At 40.8% G+C, this 15378-nt stretch overlaps 1 protein-coding gene across 2 annotated transcripts in view; it reads left to right on the top strand.

The window, feature by feature from the left end:
- Window positions 1-15378, top strand: part of MAU2 (MAU2 sister chromatid cohesion factor) — a 35025-nt gene extending 19647 nt beyond the window's left edge. For both annotated transcript variants that reach the window (XM_058162502.1, XM_058162503.1), the window contains exons 12-19: window positions 228-293; window positions 1781-1864; window positions 2407-2456; window positions 5248-5325; window positions 6333-6444; window positions 9196-9286; window positions 11312-11439; window positions 13307-15378. In XM_058162502.1, coding sequence (XP_058018485.1) covers window positions 228-293; window positions 1781-1864; window positions 2407-2456; window positions 5248-5325; window positions 6333-6444; window positions 9196-9286; window positions 11312-11439; window positions 13307-13381 — 684 coding nt within the window. In that variant the 3' untranslated portion in view covers window positions 13382-15378. The remainder of the gene's footprint in view (window positions 1-227; window positions 294-1780; window positions 1865-2406; window positions 2457-5247; window positions 5326-6332; window positions 6445-9195; window positions 9287-11311; window positions 11440-13306) is intronic.

Genomic DNA, 15378 nt, shown 5'->3' on the forward strand with positions numbered 1-15378 from the left:
TAAATCAGGGGCTACCGGTATTTCTCTTCTGGAATTCCCGCTGCATTCTCAGGTGGGAAGAGAAGTTAGATTCATAACTATTAAAGCAAATCAAACATGAACATAGATCTATATTAGGAACATAGATCTTCTACACTATGTGCACTGTGGTACAACCTCCTCCACCGAGTCCTCATTCCTAAAACCCAAAGTATCTTTCCTTCAACTTTTTCTGTTTTCCTTTGAAGGGGCTGTATTGCATTTCTGTGAACTGCATGGACAACGCAGAAGCACAGTTTACCACAGCACTTCGGGTAAGATGGCGCTCAGTAGGGGGTTTCTTCTTTTGGTTTGTCCTTGTGGGTGTACCTCTCCTCTTCTAATAATTTAATTAATTAAATAACTCGGAAGACTCATGCAGCAGTCTTTGGCTTAAGTCCATAACGGGGACTGGAATTTTGGTTGTTAAGTCATTGCGGTTGTTGAGCGGTGGTGGCACAGTGGTTAGAATGCAGTCCTGCAAGCTAATTCTGCTGCCTGCCGACTGCCTGCAGATCGCTGGTTTGAGTCTCACCAGGCTCAAGGTTGACAAATCCATCCTTCCGAGGTGGATAAAATGAGGACTCAGATTGTTGGGGGCAAGAGGCTGACTCCGTAAATAAGAGAGGGCTGTAAAAGCCCTTGGAAGCGGTATATAAATCTGCTATTTCTATTATTTATTATTTTATTTATTTTATTTATTTATTCGCATTTTTATACCGCCCTATCTCCCGAGGGACTCAGGGCGGTTTGCAGCCTGATAAAAAACATACATATAAATACAGAATAAAACATCAATTAAAAAACTTATTAAATAAGGCCGAATATTTAAAATAGCATTAAATAAGGCCGAATATTATTAAGGCATCCATGTGACTGGGCCTGATTTCAACGGCTTTTATGACATTCATTAAGCGAATCACATGGTTGTAAGTTGAATCCTGCAACTGTAAAGCAAAAATATTCTGAATGTGCGTTGTTTGCCAGAAACCAGCAAAAAAACCTATATAGCAAATCTCAGTCACGTGACCCTGGGAAGCTGCAACCGGTCATAAATGCAAGCCGGTTGCCAAGTCCTTAAAATGTGCTCACGAAACCATTAGGGGGCAGCACAATTTTTTTTTACAATGGCTGGAAGTGTTTTTACAGGCGATAAAACACCCTTCACAAGGATGTTGTCACTTCAAATAGTTTTTAAACAATCAGACGTAAGTTATTTATTTATTTATTATTTATTTATTTTTTCGCATTTTTATATCGCCCTATCTCCCTAGGGACTCAGGGCGGTTTACAGCCAGAATAAAACATACATATAAATACAGAATAAAACAACAATTAAAAAACTTATTAAATAAAGCCGAATATTTAAAATAGAAATACAAATAATAAAAACCCATTAAAACCAAATTCAAAATTTAAAAAATTCTAGTCCAGTCCTGCGCAAATAAATAGATGTGTCTTAAGCTTGCGGCGGAAGGTTCGAAGGTCAGGAAGTTGGCGGAGTCCTGGGGGAAGCTCGTTCCAGAGGGTGGGGGCCCCCACAGAAAAGGCCCTTCCCCTGGGTGTCGCCAGTCGGCACTGCCTGGCTGATGGCACCCTGAGGAGTCCCTCCCTGTGAGAGCGCACGGGTCGGTGAGAGGCAATCGGTGGCAGCAGGCGGTCCCGTAAGTAACCCGGCCCTATGCCATGTTGAGGACTTCCTGTAAGAAGGGGAAAATGCTTTAACCTTTTTTTGGTTATATGTGTCTTTTCCGTGCTGTAGCTCACCACCCATCAGGAATTGTGGGCTTTTATCGTGACAAACTTGGCAAGCGTCTATATCAGGGAAGGAAACCGGCATCAAGAGGTAAATGTCTTAGCTATAATACTGGGGTTTAAATGAAATGTGAATGGTTGACTGCATCATATAGAGCACAACAGAGGGAAAGCAAGCGTTAACTTTATCCATGTTTTTAAAAAAGTCATTTCAAGATGTTCTGTAAACAGCATCTTTTTTTACGTCTTCTTCTAAAACGTTGTCTTCTTCTAAACTACAGTACAACTCATAGAACAATTCCAAATTTGCATTAGTGCTGCTCAGAATTTAGTACATTTATCTAGTTGTGAATAGAATGTTTTTATTTTATTTGCCTAAAATAGAAATCATGTGAAATTATCAGAAGCCAGGCAGGCTGGTTTGTAAATGTGGAAATCCTTTCACTTTATAAAAAATATTCTAAGCTGTATCTGAGAGAGAATTTTTGGCTTCCTCAGAAAACCTCTAAGCCCAGGGAGCCTTGGAGAATATTCACATGATAAACTCAAACTGGGACAAACTGCCTTCGTCCTATATAACTGTAAACATGATTTAAAAACTAACTAACTTCCTCATGTCTTTCTCCTCTCCAGCTTTATAGCTTGTTGGAAAGGATAAACCCAGACCACAATTTTCCAGTGAGGTAGGTAAATCAGTAATTCCCATTACAATATAATATAATACTATATAAGCCATATAAAGCCATTATATTAGATGGCTTGTAAAATTATTCTTTGGCACCAGCAACACTTTTAAATGTTGTAGGACTCTGGTGAACTCTCTGTTTCAGGACAACATTTTTATATGCCAGGAATTTAGATAGGTAATTTGATCAACAACAGTAACTTAGTAGTAGTCCCAGTGGACATTTAAAACAGTTTAATATGCCTTGTCAGTTTGCACTTCGATCCCTGTCCCTTCTTTTTACTTTAGTTATCAATTACATTTAGATTAGATTAGATTAGGATAGGATAGGATAGGATAGGATAGGATAGGATAGGATAGGATAGGATAGGATAGGATAGAATAGAATTTTTTTTACATCCTGCTATTCAAAGAACAGAAGTGACATGCACATTCTGGTATGAAGGCACAATACGGAAAGAATAAAACTGAAACCTGAATAACCTGAAACAATAAAACTGAATAATGGAGTGCATAGTCTGAAAGGTTGTGTTTAAATGTGGTGCTTCATAGCCCACATAAAATCGAGAGATTTTACCAATAGTTCTTCCTGGTGGAACACTTTCTGAGTAGGCCTTTGAAACTGACCTGAGGGCTTGGATAGCTTCGGATTTTAAAGGCACACTAAAGCAAAAGAGAGATGAGTAATTTGTCAGGAAGGTTGTGTGACAATTGTTCATTATTCTACTCCGAACTGCGGTGGTGCAATGGTTAGAGTGCAGTACTGCAGGTTACTTCTGCTGACTGCCAGCTGCCTGCAGTTTGGCAGTTCGAATCCCACCAGGCTCAAGGTTGACTCAGCCTTCCATCCTTCCGAGGTCAGTAAAATGAGGAGCCAAATTGTTGGGGGCAATAGGCTGACTCTGTAAACAGCTTAGAAAGAGCTGTAAGGCACTGTGAAGTGCTATTGCTATTGCTGCTCTCTCTACAAATCCTCTGCTCTTTAAAGAGAAGTCATAGAGGCTGTCTGTGTTAAACAGTACATCATAATCAGGCTGGAGGCCTTGAAACCCATCAGTTTTTGCCTCCATTCCAAGTTTTTCAAAACTTCTATGACCTCAAAACAAGCCTGTTCCAAGTTCCTGGACAGTTCTATTTAAGGTTTGAACTAGTTTAGCAGCCCCCAAAACATACATACATACATACATACAGGTCCTTGGTACTCTCTGACTGTGTTTGTTTTCTTGCAGAGATCTCATTATCCGAACTAAGTGACATCATCAGCACTGATGATTTTACCTTGTTTGGGTAATGAAATGTCTGCAAGAAAACAACTAAGCTCAGAGAGCACCAAGGGCCCCTTCATGCCAGCCCTGAGCTACAAATATTCTCTTTTATATATGTATGCGTACATAACATTCATTGTCAACTTTTATATGGCACTTTTAAAAAGTGACACGGGGACATTTTGCATTCAGCAAAATAATAAAATGGTAAGCATGATTTTTTAAAAAAACAAGCGCTTTTGCTTCCAGCACAGAACAATCCCTTGAGATGATTTGCTTGGAGCTTGAAATGTTTCATATGGGATGTTTTATTCTATATTTTCCATACATGCATAAAGATGTGGAGGCTAATCCCTCTGGAGAGGCAGAGAAGCAGAGAAATCAGGTTTCGGCTACTATTTCCGTTCATCTTGAGAAAAGCAACGCCAGTGGCAAAAGATGCGAAAAAGCAGTGGAAATAAAAAAAAGAGGAATAGATGAAAGGAACAAGAGTGGGTCAGATGCCTATTTTAGAAATGGGCTATAAGGCTAAGAGGCTCTCTAGAGCAGGGGTCTCCAACCTTGGGCCGCTTCAGGGTTGTGTTTGCTCCTCTGGCAATCCCAGCTGAGCTGCCTGATCATCAGAGGCTATTAAAAACATTTTTTACAACCTCTTTGGCCAAAGAGGTTGTAGAAAAAATGTTTTTAAAAGTTACAAAAAAAAAAGTTGGCCACGCCCACCCAGTCACATTACCCACACACACCAAGCCACACCCACAGAACTGGTAGTAACAAATTTTACATTTCACCCCTAGGCAGCAGCCTGCCTTGTCTAGGCTGGTGCTGTGTGAAGACTCAGCCCGCTTAGTCGTCATGAAGGATTTAATATAATGTTGACAGCTGCAGGTTGTGGTAGGTAATCTATGTGTTGATAAGAGAGATTCAGTAAAGAGGATTTCATTGAACCAACAAAACAAATACATAGTCGTCTGCCTATAATTTTTGTCTGGCCTTCTCCTTAACGTTTATCAATCCAATAGGAATCCATATTCCTAAATCCAGCACTTTATAGATAATTTTGTAGAATGATACACAACAGTGGTGAGTTTCAAATTTTTTTACTACCGGTTCTGTGGGTATGGCTTGGTGGGCGTGGCATGGCTTGCGTGGGTATGGCTTGGTGGGCGTAAAATCTCCATTCCCACCCTACTCCAGGGGAAGGATACTGCAAAATCCCCATTTCCTCCCGATCAGCTGGGACTGGGCCAGTTAGAATTTTTACTACTGGTTCTCCAAACTACTGAAAATTTCCGCTACTGGTTCTCCAGAACTGGTCAGAACCTGCTGAAACCCACCTCTGAAACACAACCTCTGTGGGCAAGTCTGACAACAATGTTTCAAAAGCAAGCCTCAATATTTTGAATAGCGTATCGGTTGGTAGGGTTTCCTTGGTAACCTAGAATTGGCCGGTTGGAATCCGTGATTTCCCCCTTGGGCCATTAATGCTGGCTTACTTGCCTGTGTGTCTTCTCTGTTCCCCTCCAGCTCTCACTGTCTTCGAGCTGCCGCTTTCTACATCCGAGGACTGTTCTCCTTCTTTCAAGGAAGGTACAATGAAGCCAAGTGAGTCACAAAGCATTTTTTCTTTTTTAGTGAAAAGACAGGTCAAAAGTGGGAGTCTGCTCAGTTGCACTGCTGTTTGATAACAGCTAAATTCTCCGCTAAGACTCTGCTTAACTTAAACAGGAAACGGGTTTTTTGTACTGAACCATCTGAATGAGGGCTCTCCCATGATCAAGTTAAATGTAAGGATGCCAGCAAGTCCCTCTTTTTATATTCTTACCATCTTGAGAGCTTACTTGGTCCTCCCCAGTTTCAGCGTGCACAGGTAGTCCTTGACTTACGACCACAACCGAGCCTAGAATTCCTGTTGTTAAGCCAGACGGTTAAATCTGTTTTGTCCCATGTTATGACCTTTCTGGCCATAGCGGTTAAGTGACTCATTGCCGTTGTTTAGTTAGTAACATGGTTGTTAAATGAATCTGGCTTCCACGTTGATTTTGCTCATCAGAAGGTTGCAAAAGACGATCACATGAGCCCAGGAAGGGCACTGTGAGCGTCCTAAATATGAGTCTGTTTCCAAGTGTCTGAATTTTGACTACATGACCATGAGGATGCTGTAGCGGTCGTAACTGTGAAAAATGCTCAAAAATCATTTGTTTCAGTGCCATTGTAACTTCAAATGGTCACTAAATGGTTGTAAGTCGAGGACTAGCTGTAATCTGTGTGGTTAGCAGACATCTCACTTAATTGCAACCGAATAAGTATAAAAATTAAATATTAGTAAAACTGTCTGAATTTTGTTGAGCTATCCAAGTCCATTATTGCAGGGACAAAATGCCTCCAGGCCACTACTTCACTATTGGTGCCGAATTTGAAGACCTGTAATAAAATTACAGTAATAGAGATACGTAAAAGATTTTTTTAAAAAGCAGAGTTACAGATACTACGGGAATGTCTAGATTGTGCAAAGGAGGTGCTGAAGTAGTTGCTGGAAGAGGCCGGTTTTTTGGTTAAACCTCTTACATTGCCCAAAATGTTTTCTTTCTTTTAATCTTTTGTTTCCATAGACGTTTTTTACGAGAGACACTAAAAATGTCAAATGCAGAAGATCTAAACCGATTAACAGCGTGCTCTCTTGTTCTTCTGGGTCACATCTTCTATGTGTTAGGGAATCACAGGGTAAGTCATAAATCCTTTTCAGTGGTGTTGTTTTGATACTTCCCTTTTTCTCTTGCCAATGAGTGTGAAATTAATCTTAACGCAAAGTTTTGCCAATGTGCTTACCAATGGGCTGATGGGTGGTGATGGTAGTCATATGGTGTGCTGGAAAATTTGAGGCATCTGCAGTAATTGAATCTTCAAATTGTAATTTATTTACGGTATTTGTTACAGTGTGGGGCAATCGCATACATATAGATATCAAAAAATAAACTCCAAACGCTTTCTGAAAAATACTTGTAACTATAAATCTTCCCATTTTTTTCCTCCTTATGAAATGTGAAAGATTGATACTGTATTTCTTTGCTACGCACCAAAGTATTCCACAAACACCGCCATTTATCTGCTTATTGCAAATAGTCAAACTGATGCCCTAAAGTAAAGTGTGAACTTGCAGTGAGAAATTAATTATGAATAATCCTCATTTAACGGCCACAGTTTTGACCAGCAACTCCATTACTAAGGCAGACATAGTCACTAAGGGAAATATCCGGCAATTGCACCAAATTTACATCAGTTCCACTCTGGTTGTTAAGCAAATCCAATCAGGGGCTCCAGCACGAATCCTAAAGCTTGGAAGACTAAACCTCTGGTCCCAGTGATTGACCCAGATTGTATCCTGCAACATTATCCTGGGACACATAAATTTGCCTTTATTCGTTAAGCAAATCACCCATGGTTGTTAAGAAGGACATTGCATGATTTTGCAATGCTACTGCCAGCTCCTTCATTTACTTTGCTTGTTGGATGTAAGCTGTGAAGCTAAAGAATGGCAATTGTATAACTGCAGGGATGCTGCAGCTTTTGTAAGTTTGACAATAGTTGTGAAGTTACTTTTTCAGCACTGTTGTAACTTCAGATGGTCACTAAACAGGGCAGTTGTTAAATATCTACAATGAGATTATTTAGAATAGAATAGAATAGAATAGAATAGAATTTTATTGGCCAAATGTGATTGGACACACAAGGAATTTGTCTTGGTGCATATGCTCTCACTGTACATAAAAGAAAAGATACGTTCATCAAGGTACAACATTTACAACACAATTGATGGTCAATATATCAATATAAATCATAAGGATTGCCAGCAACAAGTTATAGTCATACAGTCATAAGTGGAAAGAGATTGGTGATGGGAACTATGAGACGATTAATAGTAGTGCAGATTCAGTACATAGTTTGACAGTGTTGATGGAATTATTTGTTTAGCAGAGTGATGGCCTTCAGGAAAAAACTGTTTTTGTGTCTAGTTGTTCTGGTGTGCAGTGCTCTATAGCGTCGTTTTGAGGGTAGGAGTTGAAACAGTTTATGTCCAGGATGCAAGGGGTCTGTAAATATTTTCTTGTTGCGGTTGTTATCCCCATGCATAGCCTGCAGGACTCTGGATGTTAGCCTTGCCGCCTCTAATGATTTTTGCTGCATCTTTGAATGTTATGTGGTGACAAAGAAATAATAGAATCATAGTTGAACACTCAATAAGAGATTATCCATCATGTCCTGTCTTGCTTCTTTCAGGTTTTCTATCAGACAGACAGAGAAATGTTTGAAACAGACTCGATTGATTCACATGAGACAAACCTTTCTGAAAGAGGCTGTTTCTTACTCATTTATATATTTAGATAAAACTTTATTGAAAGGAAAAAGGCATTATTGTTTTGCTGGGGGTGGGGGGAAGTGAAATGAAGGCAGCTGTCTGAATAGGACATTTTATTTTATTTTTTTTAAAAAACAACATTTATATAGTCACCCAACATATAAATAACCCTTGGCTTCTCCCAGTCAAAAGTTAAAACAACATATAAACGTTAAAACTAAACATATTAAAGCATTAAAAGTAACAGAAATCTGGTGCCAAGGCAAACTTCTAATGTGCAGGAATCTAATGCTATCCCAGGACTTGGGGGGGGGGGGAGGCAGAACTTCAAAGCTTTATGGAAGGCTAGGCAGGTAGAAGCCTGCTGAGCTTCAGGGGTCAAAATGCTTCATAGGGCAGGGGCTGCCACAGAATAAGCATGCTTCCTAGTTCCCATCAGATTATTATTGCTATTTATTAAATTTGATTGCCGCCCATCTCGCTGCAAGGTGACTCTGCCATGGCAATATTTAGGGGAGAGGACTTGGAGAGGACCTGCATAGCTAACCTGGCTGGTTGGGTAGGTGGCCTTAGGGAAAGGTGGTCCCACGGATAAGCTGGCCCAGTGCTATATAGGCCTTTAAAGGTAATACCCAGAATCTTGAATTGCACCTTAAAAGAAATTGGAAGCCAGTGCAGCTCATGCAGTGAAGCTGTTAAAACATGGGCCTTACCTTCAACGAGAGATGTATTAAGTATAATGTCCCCAAAGGTGCTTTTTTCAAGAGGCAACTGGATTTTTTGGTTATTCTTTGAAGACTTTTTTGCTTCTCATCCGAGAAGCTTCTTCAGTTCTGACTCTGAAGAAGCTTCTTGGATGAGAAGTGAAATGTCTTCAAGGAAAAACAAAAGAAAGTCCAGTTGGGTCTTGAAAAAAAGACAACCATGATGGATGGCTTGAGAATCTCCATAGATATTTATAATATATTTATAAAAGTGGTTAGTGTTGATTGGTGACAGACAGTGCCTTGCAAACTCGTGTTTGATTTGTATGTGGTGGTCACAGTCAGTAAATTCAAGGAAAAATAACCACGTCCAATTTGCCATCTTTGTTTGATGAAGACCCCTTTTATCTCTAGGAGAGTAACAACATGGTAGTCCCAGCCATGCAGTTGGCCAGCAAGATCCCCGACATGTCTGTGCAGCTGTGGTCATCGGCCCTCCTGAGAGGTCAGTTAATGCAATGGATCATAATTCAGTGGATGTGTTTGTACGCTGTGATAAACTACAGTTTCTTTAATGATTGAACCTGGGTTGTTCAACCCAGCCCCAGGGAGTTGGGTTGAACAACATGCTGAGACATGAACCACCGTTTGCAAACCACATTGGGCATGTTGTCTTAATTAAGACAGATCATTGATTTTGCTTGTCAGAAGCAGGCAGTGAAGGTTGCAAATGGTGACCACGTGACCGCAAAGTGCTGTGACATCACAATTGTGAATCAGTTGCCAAGTCCACAGATCATGATCACATGACTGTGGGAGCACAGAAGACCACTTCTGTGAGTATCACTCATTCAGCACCACCGTAAAATTGAATAGTCGCTGAATGAGTGGTTTTTAAGCAAGGAGCACCTGCAGTCTGTTTTCCATTAAATATCATTTTTGTTTCTTGCAACTTACTCAGCACTCTTACACCTGTGTCAACTTGGCTATTCAGAATAGTTTAATCATAACTTACATTGCCATCTTAACGTAACCCAGGAGATAATAGCTTAGTATAAAAGTATGATGCTTCCTTTTTTTTCATGTACGTTTTAGAAAGACATGAATTTTTTGAAGAAATTGAAAGTGTAGATAATTAAATAAAAATGGATTTAGATTCTAGAGTACTACCGGTACTATTTTCTTTAAAAAAAAGTTTTATATCGACTTTTCTAATTCTTGATGCTTTTAATATTTACTTATTATTAGAGCCAGTTCGATGGTGAAATCCTACCGGTTCAAACCAGTTCGGGCTAATCGGTAGTAATAAAAGCTACTGGTTTGTCTGAACCGGTATTTCCGACAATCAATTGTGCAGTGCAATTTATATTCGCTAGAAAGCAGGAAATCCTGCTTTCTAGCAAATCTAAATAACGCGGCACAGCTGTTCCCCCCCCTCGCTGTTCTACTTACCTTGTTAAGTATCCTTTTTCGGTGTGAAGCGCGTGTTTGGCGTGCACCGCACATGCGTGCAGGCAGCCAACTGGTGGCAAACCGCAGAGGATTTCACCACTGAGCCAGCTTGATGTAGTGGCGTTATATACCAGGCCTAGAAACCAGTAATGAGGTCTAAGTTTTCCTTACGTACTGTATGAAAGCAGACTGGGTGACTTTGGGTCAGTCCTTCTCTCAACCCAGCCAAACTCACAGAGTTATTATGGGTGGGAAAACGAGCAGGTGGCAGCATTACGTATGCTTGAGTTGACCCAACATTTTTTAAAAGGTAAGATAACAATATACAGGTTGTCCTCATCTTAGGACCACTATTGAGCCCAAAATTTATGTTGCTAAGTGAGAAATTTGTTAAGTGATTCTTGCCCCATCTTATGACTTTTCTTGCCACATTTGTTAAGTTGATTCAGCTGCAGTTGTTAAATTAGTAACATGGTCGTTGAGTGAATCTGATTTCCCCATCGACTTTATTTATTTATTTATTTATTGTTTAAATTTCTATACTGCCCTTCTCCCAAAGGACTCAGGGTGGTTTACAGCCAAAGTAAAACAATTAATACAAAAATTAAAACCAGTTTAAAAAGGAAAATTTAAAATTGGCTGAACACTTAAAACCAATAAAAACCCCATTATTAAAACCCCATTAGGCCAGTCCTGCGTGACAGAACAGAAATGTTTTCAGCTCGCGTCGGAAGGTCCGAAGATCAGGGAGTTGGCAGGTACCTGGTGGTAGCTCATTCCAGAGGGTTGGTGCCCCCATAGAGAAGGCCCTCCCCCTGGGTGTCGCCAGCTGACATTGTCTGGCCGACGGCACCCTGAGGAGACCCTCCCTATGAGAGCGCACTGGTCGATGGGAGGTCGCCGGTAGCAGCAGGCGGTCCCGTAAGTAACCTGGTTCTATGCCATGGAGCGCTTTAAAGGTGGTAACTAACACCTTGAATTTGACTTTGCTTGTCAAAAGGGCACAAAAGGGGATTTTATAAAAAAAAGTATTTGCAATCTGATGGCTCTGTTTCTCTCTCCCTCCTTTCCAATGAAGACCTAAACAAAGCATGTGGGAATGCCATCGACGCCCATGAAGCAGCGCAAATGCATCAGAACTTTTCCCAGCAGCTGCTCCAGGATCACATTGAGGCCTGTAGCCTCCCAGAGCACAACCTTATCACCGTATGTTGGCCACATTTTTTCCTTTTGCTTTCTGTATGCCAGGGCTGGCGAATGATGGCCTCCCCTTTATGACTCGTGGACTTCAACTCCCAGAATTCCTGAGCCAGCCATGCTGCCTCAAGAATTCTGGGAGTTGAAGTCCATGAGTCATAAACAGGAGGGGATCATTTCCCACCCCTGCTGTATGTTAACCTGAGTGGGTGCCATGGGGAAGGGGGTGGGAAAAACAGAAGATCCCAGGAGAAAGATCCTCTGTTGCCTAGCTGCTCAAATTTAATATGGTAGGTAGTCCTCGACTTATGACCCATTGCTTAGCAATTGTTCAGAGTTACGACAGACTTCTCTGAGGGTACTTACGGCCCGTTTCTGAAGTTCCAGTGGTTGCCCTCCATCCACGGTTAAGTGACCGCACTTCGGCCACTCAGCAATTGGCTCTCATTTACATCTGTTTGCAGCGTCTTACAGTCATGTGACCATGTTTTACAGCATTTTTGCTGAAATCCAGTATTTCTGATTTTCGACAAAATTTGCTTACAGCAAAACCATTACCGTATTTTTCGAAGTATAAGGCGCACCTTCCCCCCCCCCCAAAAGGGGCTGAAAATTTGGGTACTACATTCACTTATACAGTGAATGTAGCCCTGCCCACCCTTTGGCCTCTGCCTCCCAGCAATTTACCTCCTTGCAGTAAGCAGCAAGAAGAAACAGCCCATTTCAGCTTCAGCACAGCATAATTAGCACAAGTTGATTGCCTTCCAACTCTCAGCTGTTTCAGGCTGCAGGGATTGCCATTGCCTATTGCTGCGGAGATGGGGTGGGGGTGGGCGGCTCTGCTGCTTGCTGCGAGGAGGTAAATTGCTGGAAGCAGATTTTTTTTCTTGTGCTAATCAAGCTATGCTGAAAATGAAAATGAAAGTAAATCAGACTGTTTTCTGTTTTGCTCCAACAAGGCAAAATTGCTGGGAGGCAGAGGCAGATTTTTTTTTCTTGTTTTCCTCACCCAAAAAGATAGGTGCGTCTTATAGTTCGGGAGCATCTTATACTTCAAAAAATACGGTATGTTGCTTAACAACTAACAGCTGCTGTGAAAAAGGTCATAAAATTGGGTTTGTCCTGTGGATGGGCCCTTTGACAATATGATGGGTAGGCTCCATTACAGTAATAACTAGAGGGCTACCTGTATTGAAACCTGTAGAATAGGTGAGAGATTGTGGGCATTCTTTTCCCAATTTTAATACTGGCCTCCTCGTTTTAGGACAGTAATAGCCTTAAGGAGTACAGAAAGTAGTGGATGGGCGGTTTGTAAAACAGCATATTTTTGGCTTTTGATAGAAATCACAATGTCTTTTGGGAATTTTTTTTGTTTTGTTAAGAAAACAAGCCAAAGCTGTTGATTTAATCTCTAGATCTTATGTTCTCTTCTGGGTATTAAAACCATCCTATTCTTTTTCTCCATTCATTGAGATGAATCGAAAGGTCTTGACCAGAGGCTTATTTAACAACATTTATCTGCTATCCTCCAAAAACTATTCAACTGGGCAGGCCCATATTAAAAAAAATATATGAGTAACTACGATAGTGAAATCCAGCATTATAATAATTGTAACAGACACAATTTAATATATAGCTCACAAACAGCAAAATGTTGCAAAGCTCTAAAATTCATAAAATGTGTATGATTTTAGAGTACTTGTGGGAAGGCTTAAAAAATCACAGAATATATTAATTATTTTAGAATTCTGGTTCATATTTGTTGAAGGGTGGTGACTGAAATCTCTGCCTATAGTTGAAAAGTAGTATCAGATGAATCACCACGCACCAGTCAATAAACTTCATCTACTGCTTTGTTTTTTCCCCCTGCCTGCAGTGGACAGATGGGCCCCCACCAGTACAGTTTCAGGCACAAAATGGACCTACCACCAGCCTGGCCAGTCTATTGTGAACCTACTGTCTTCACTTGGGAAGAAGATGGAAATCATTTTGTACACTGAGCTTTTTTTTTAAAACAACAACAACAAAAAAAGGATGGGCAGCGAACACTTCTCCAAGCCCTCTAGGAGTTGGCGTTGAGGTGATCTTTCTTAGACCCACAATTTGGCATGGCCATTCTGAGCTCTTTTTTAAGGTGTGCGAGTGTGTGTGTGTGTGTGCGTGTGTGTGTGTGTGGATCACCTACGTTGCAGGGATGTCTAATGTAAGTAAACACACAGGGCTGTAAGAGGCAGCCCTTCTTATTTCTCAGAATTTGATTTTACGTGACGTGGACAAAACAAGGGCCCCTTCAGATGAGATTTATTTAAAAGAGAAAGAAATCAGCCCATCTAATGAAAGTATACGGAGGCTGGGATGGAATAGAGAAAGCCATGCCTGCTTCCTTGCTAATTAAAACTGCCCCTGAAAATGCCATGTGCCTATATTTTTATGAAGGCTCTGTTGCCCTTTGTATTATCCAGGCTGCTAGATTTGCTTCTTGAACACACTTGCTCTAGAAATACCTGAAGTTGGGGCGTTTAAATCAGGGGTCTCCAACCTTGGCCGCTTTAAGACTTGTGGACTTCAACTCCCAGAATTCCTCAGCCAGCTTTGCTTGAAGTTGAAGTCCACAAGTCCACAAGCTTTGCTGGCTGAGGAATTCTGGGAGTTGAAGTCCACAAGTCTTAAAGTGGCCAAGGTTGGAGACCCCTGATCTAAATAGCATAGGCCCCATTCTCTGGCAGGAAATCTGTTTTATTGTGTTTCAACCTTAGCAACTCCCAAAATGCGTGGCCTCACATGTGGAAGTCCAGACATCATAAAATCACTAAGATTGACAAAACACTGCTCCATTTGCTTCCCTTATCATAGAAAGAACTCCGCAAATTGGTTACGTAATGTGGGAGGTGTTTCCTTCCTTACGTCACTTTAGGGCACTTGGGCTCTACATTCTTCAGAACAATTCTTCAGATAATTCATATTGGAGCAAAGCTGATGGTAATCAGCCTCTGACAGTGTTTCAAGTGCCTGTTTGGTTTCTTAAAAGAGGGGTCTCCAACTTTGGTCCCTTTAAGACTTGTGGACTTCAACTCCCAGAGTTCCTCAGCCAGCTTTGAAGTCCACAAGTCTTAAAGGGACCAAGGTTGGAGACCCCTGCCTTAAAAGGTAATCCTTTGGGTTTTTTCCCCTCAAGACACATTACCCATCTGGGTTAAAATCATGATCATTTTCATTTTTTCTTTACGGTAAAGGTGACTCGATTCACCTCTCTTTTTCAACTCTTGGGTCAGAAATAAGGACAAACGGTGGCTTGGAAAAAACAAGCTGGCCTGATCTGGATTTGTGTGATTTGTTTGAGACTAGGGTACAGTCGGGTCTTCCAAGACTCTTTAATTAGAATGTAGAATGTTGTATCTGGTGCAGAATTCAGCTTCTGAGAATCTTGGCATTCAGGATCTTTTAATGAGAAAGCTTTTAGCCCCTAATAGCTGCAAAGATATTTGAAAGGATATGGGAGATAACTTCCCATATCATGGACTCAACGTGGGAAGCTTAAACAAGTTTTCCAGTGATGTGGGTAGGAATTCTGTGCCCTTAGCCTTCCCGTGGTTAGCAAAATGATCATATATTATGCAAAGTACCTAATTTGGAATGATTATGCAAAACGAATATGCAAGTGACTGCATAAATCACGTTACACTAGAATCCAGCTTTTCCAACTACTGGTACTTTTTTTAATTATTATCTTATTTTTAAGGCAGGGACACAAACCCTGCTTCTAGTATGGTGTGTGCTGTACCAATTTCAAAAGGAGATAGTTTATCTTGTTACTACAGTAGTTCAGTGAGTTCTTAATTATGGATTTTTTAGCACAATCTATCATCCAAAAGCCATAGCCAGTATCCCCTAATCATGCGTTCTTGATATTTTCAGGAATAATGCAATCCAGTTGCTTTCCTAAGTAGG

Source organism: Ahaetulla prasina, chromosome 1, assembly GCF_028640845.1.
Source record: "Ahaetulla prasina isolate Xishuangbanna chromosome 1, ASM2864084v1, whole genome shotgun sequence".
NCBI classification, from domain to species: Eukaryota; Metazoa; Chordata; class Lepidosauria; order Squamata; family Colubridae; genus Ahaetulla; species Ahaetulla prasina.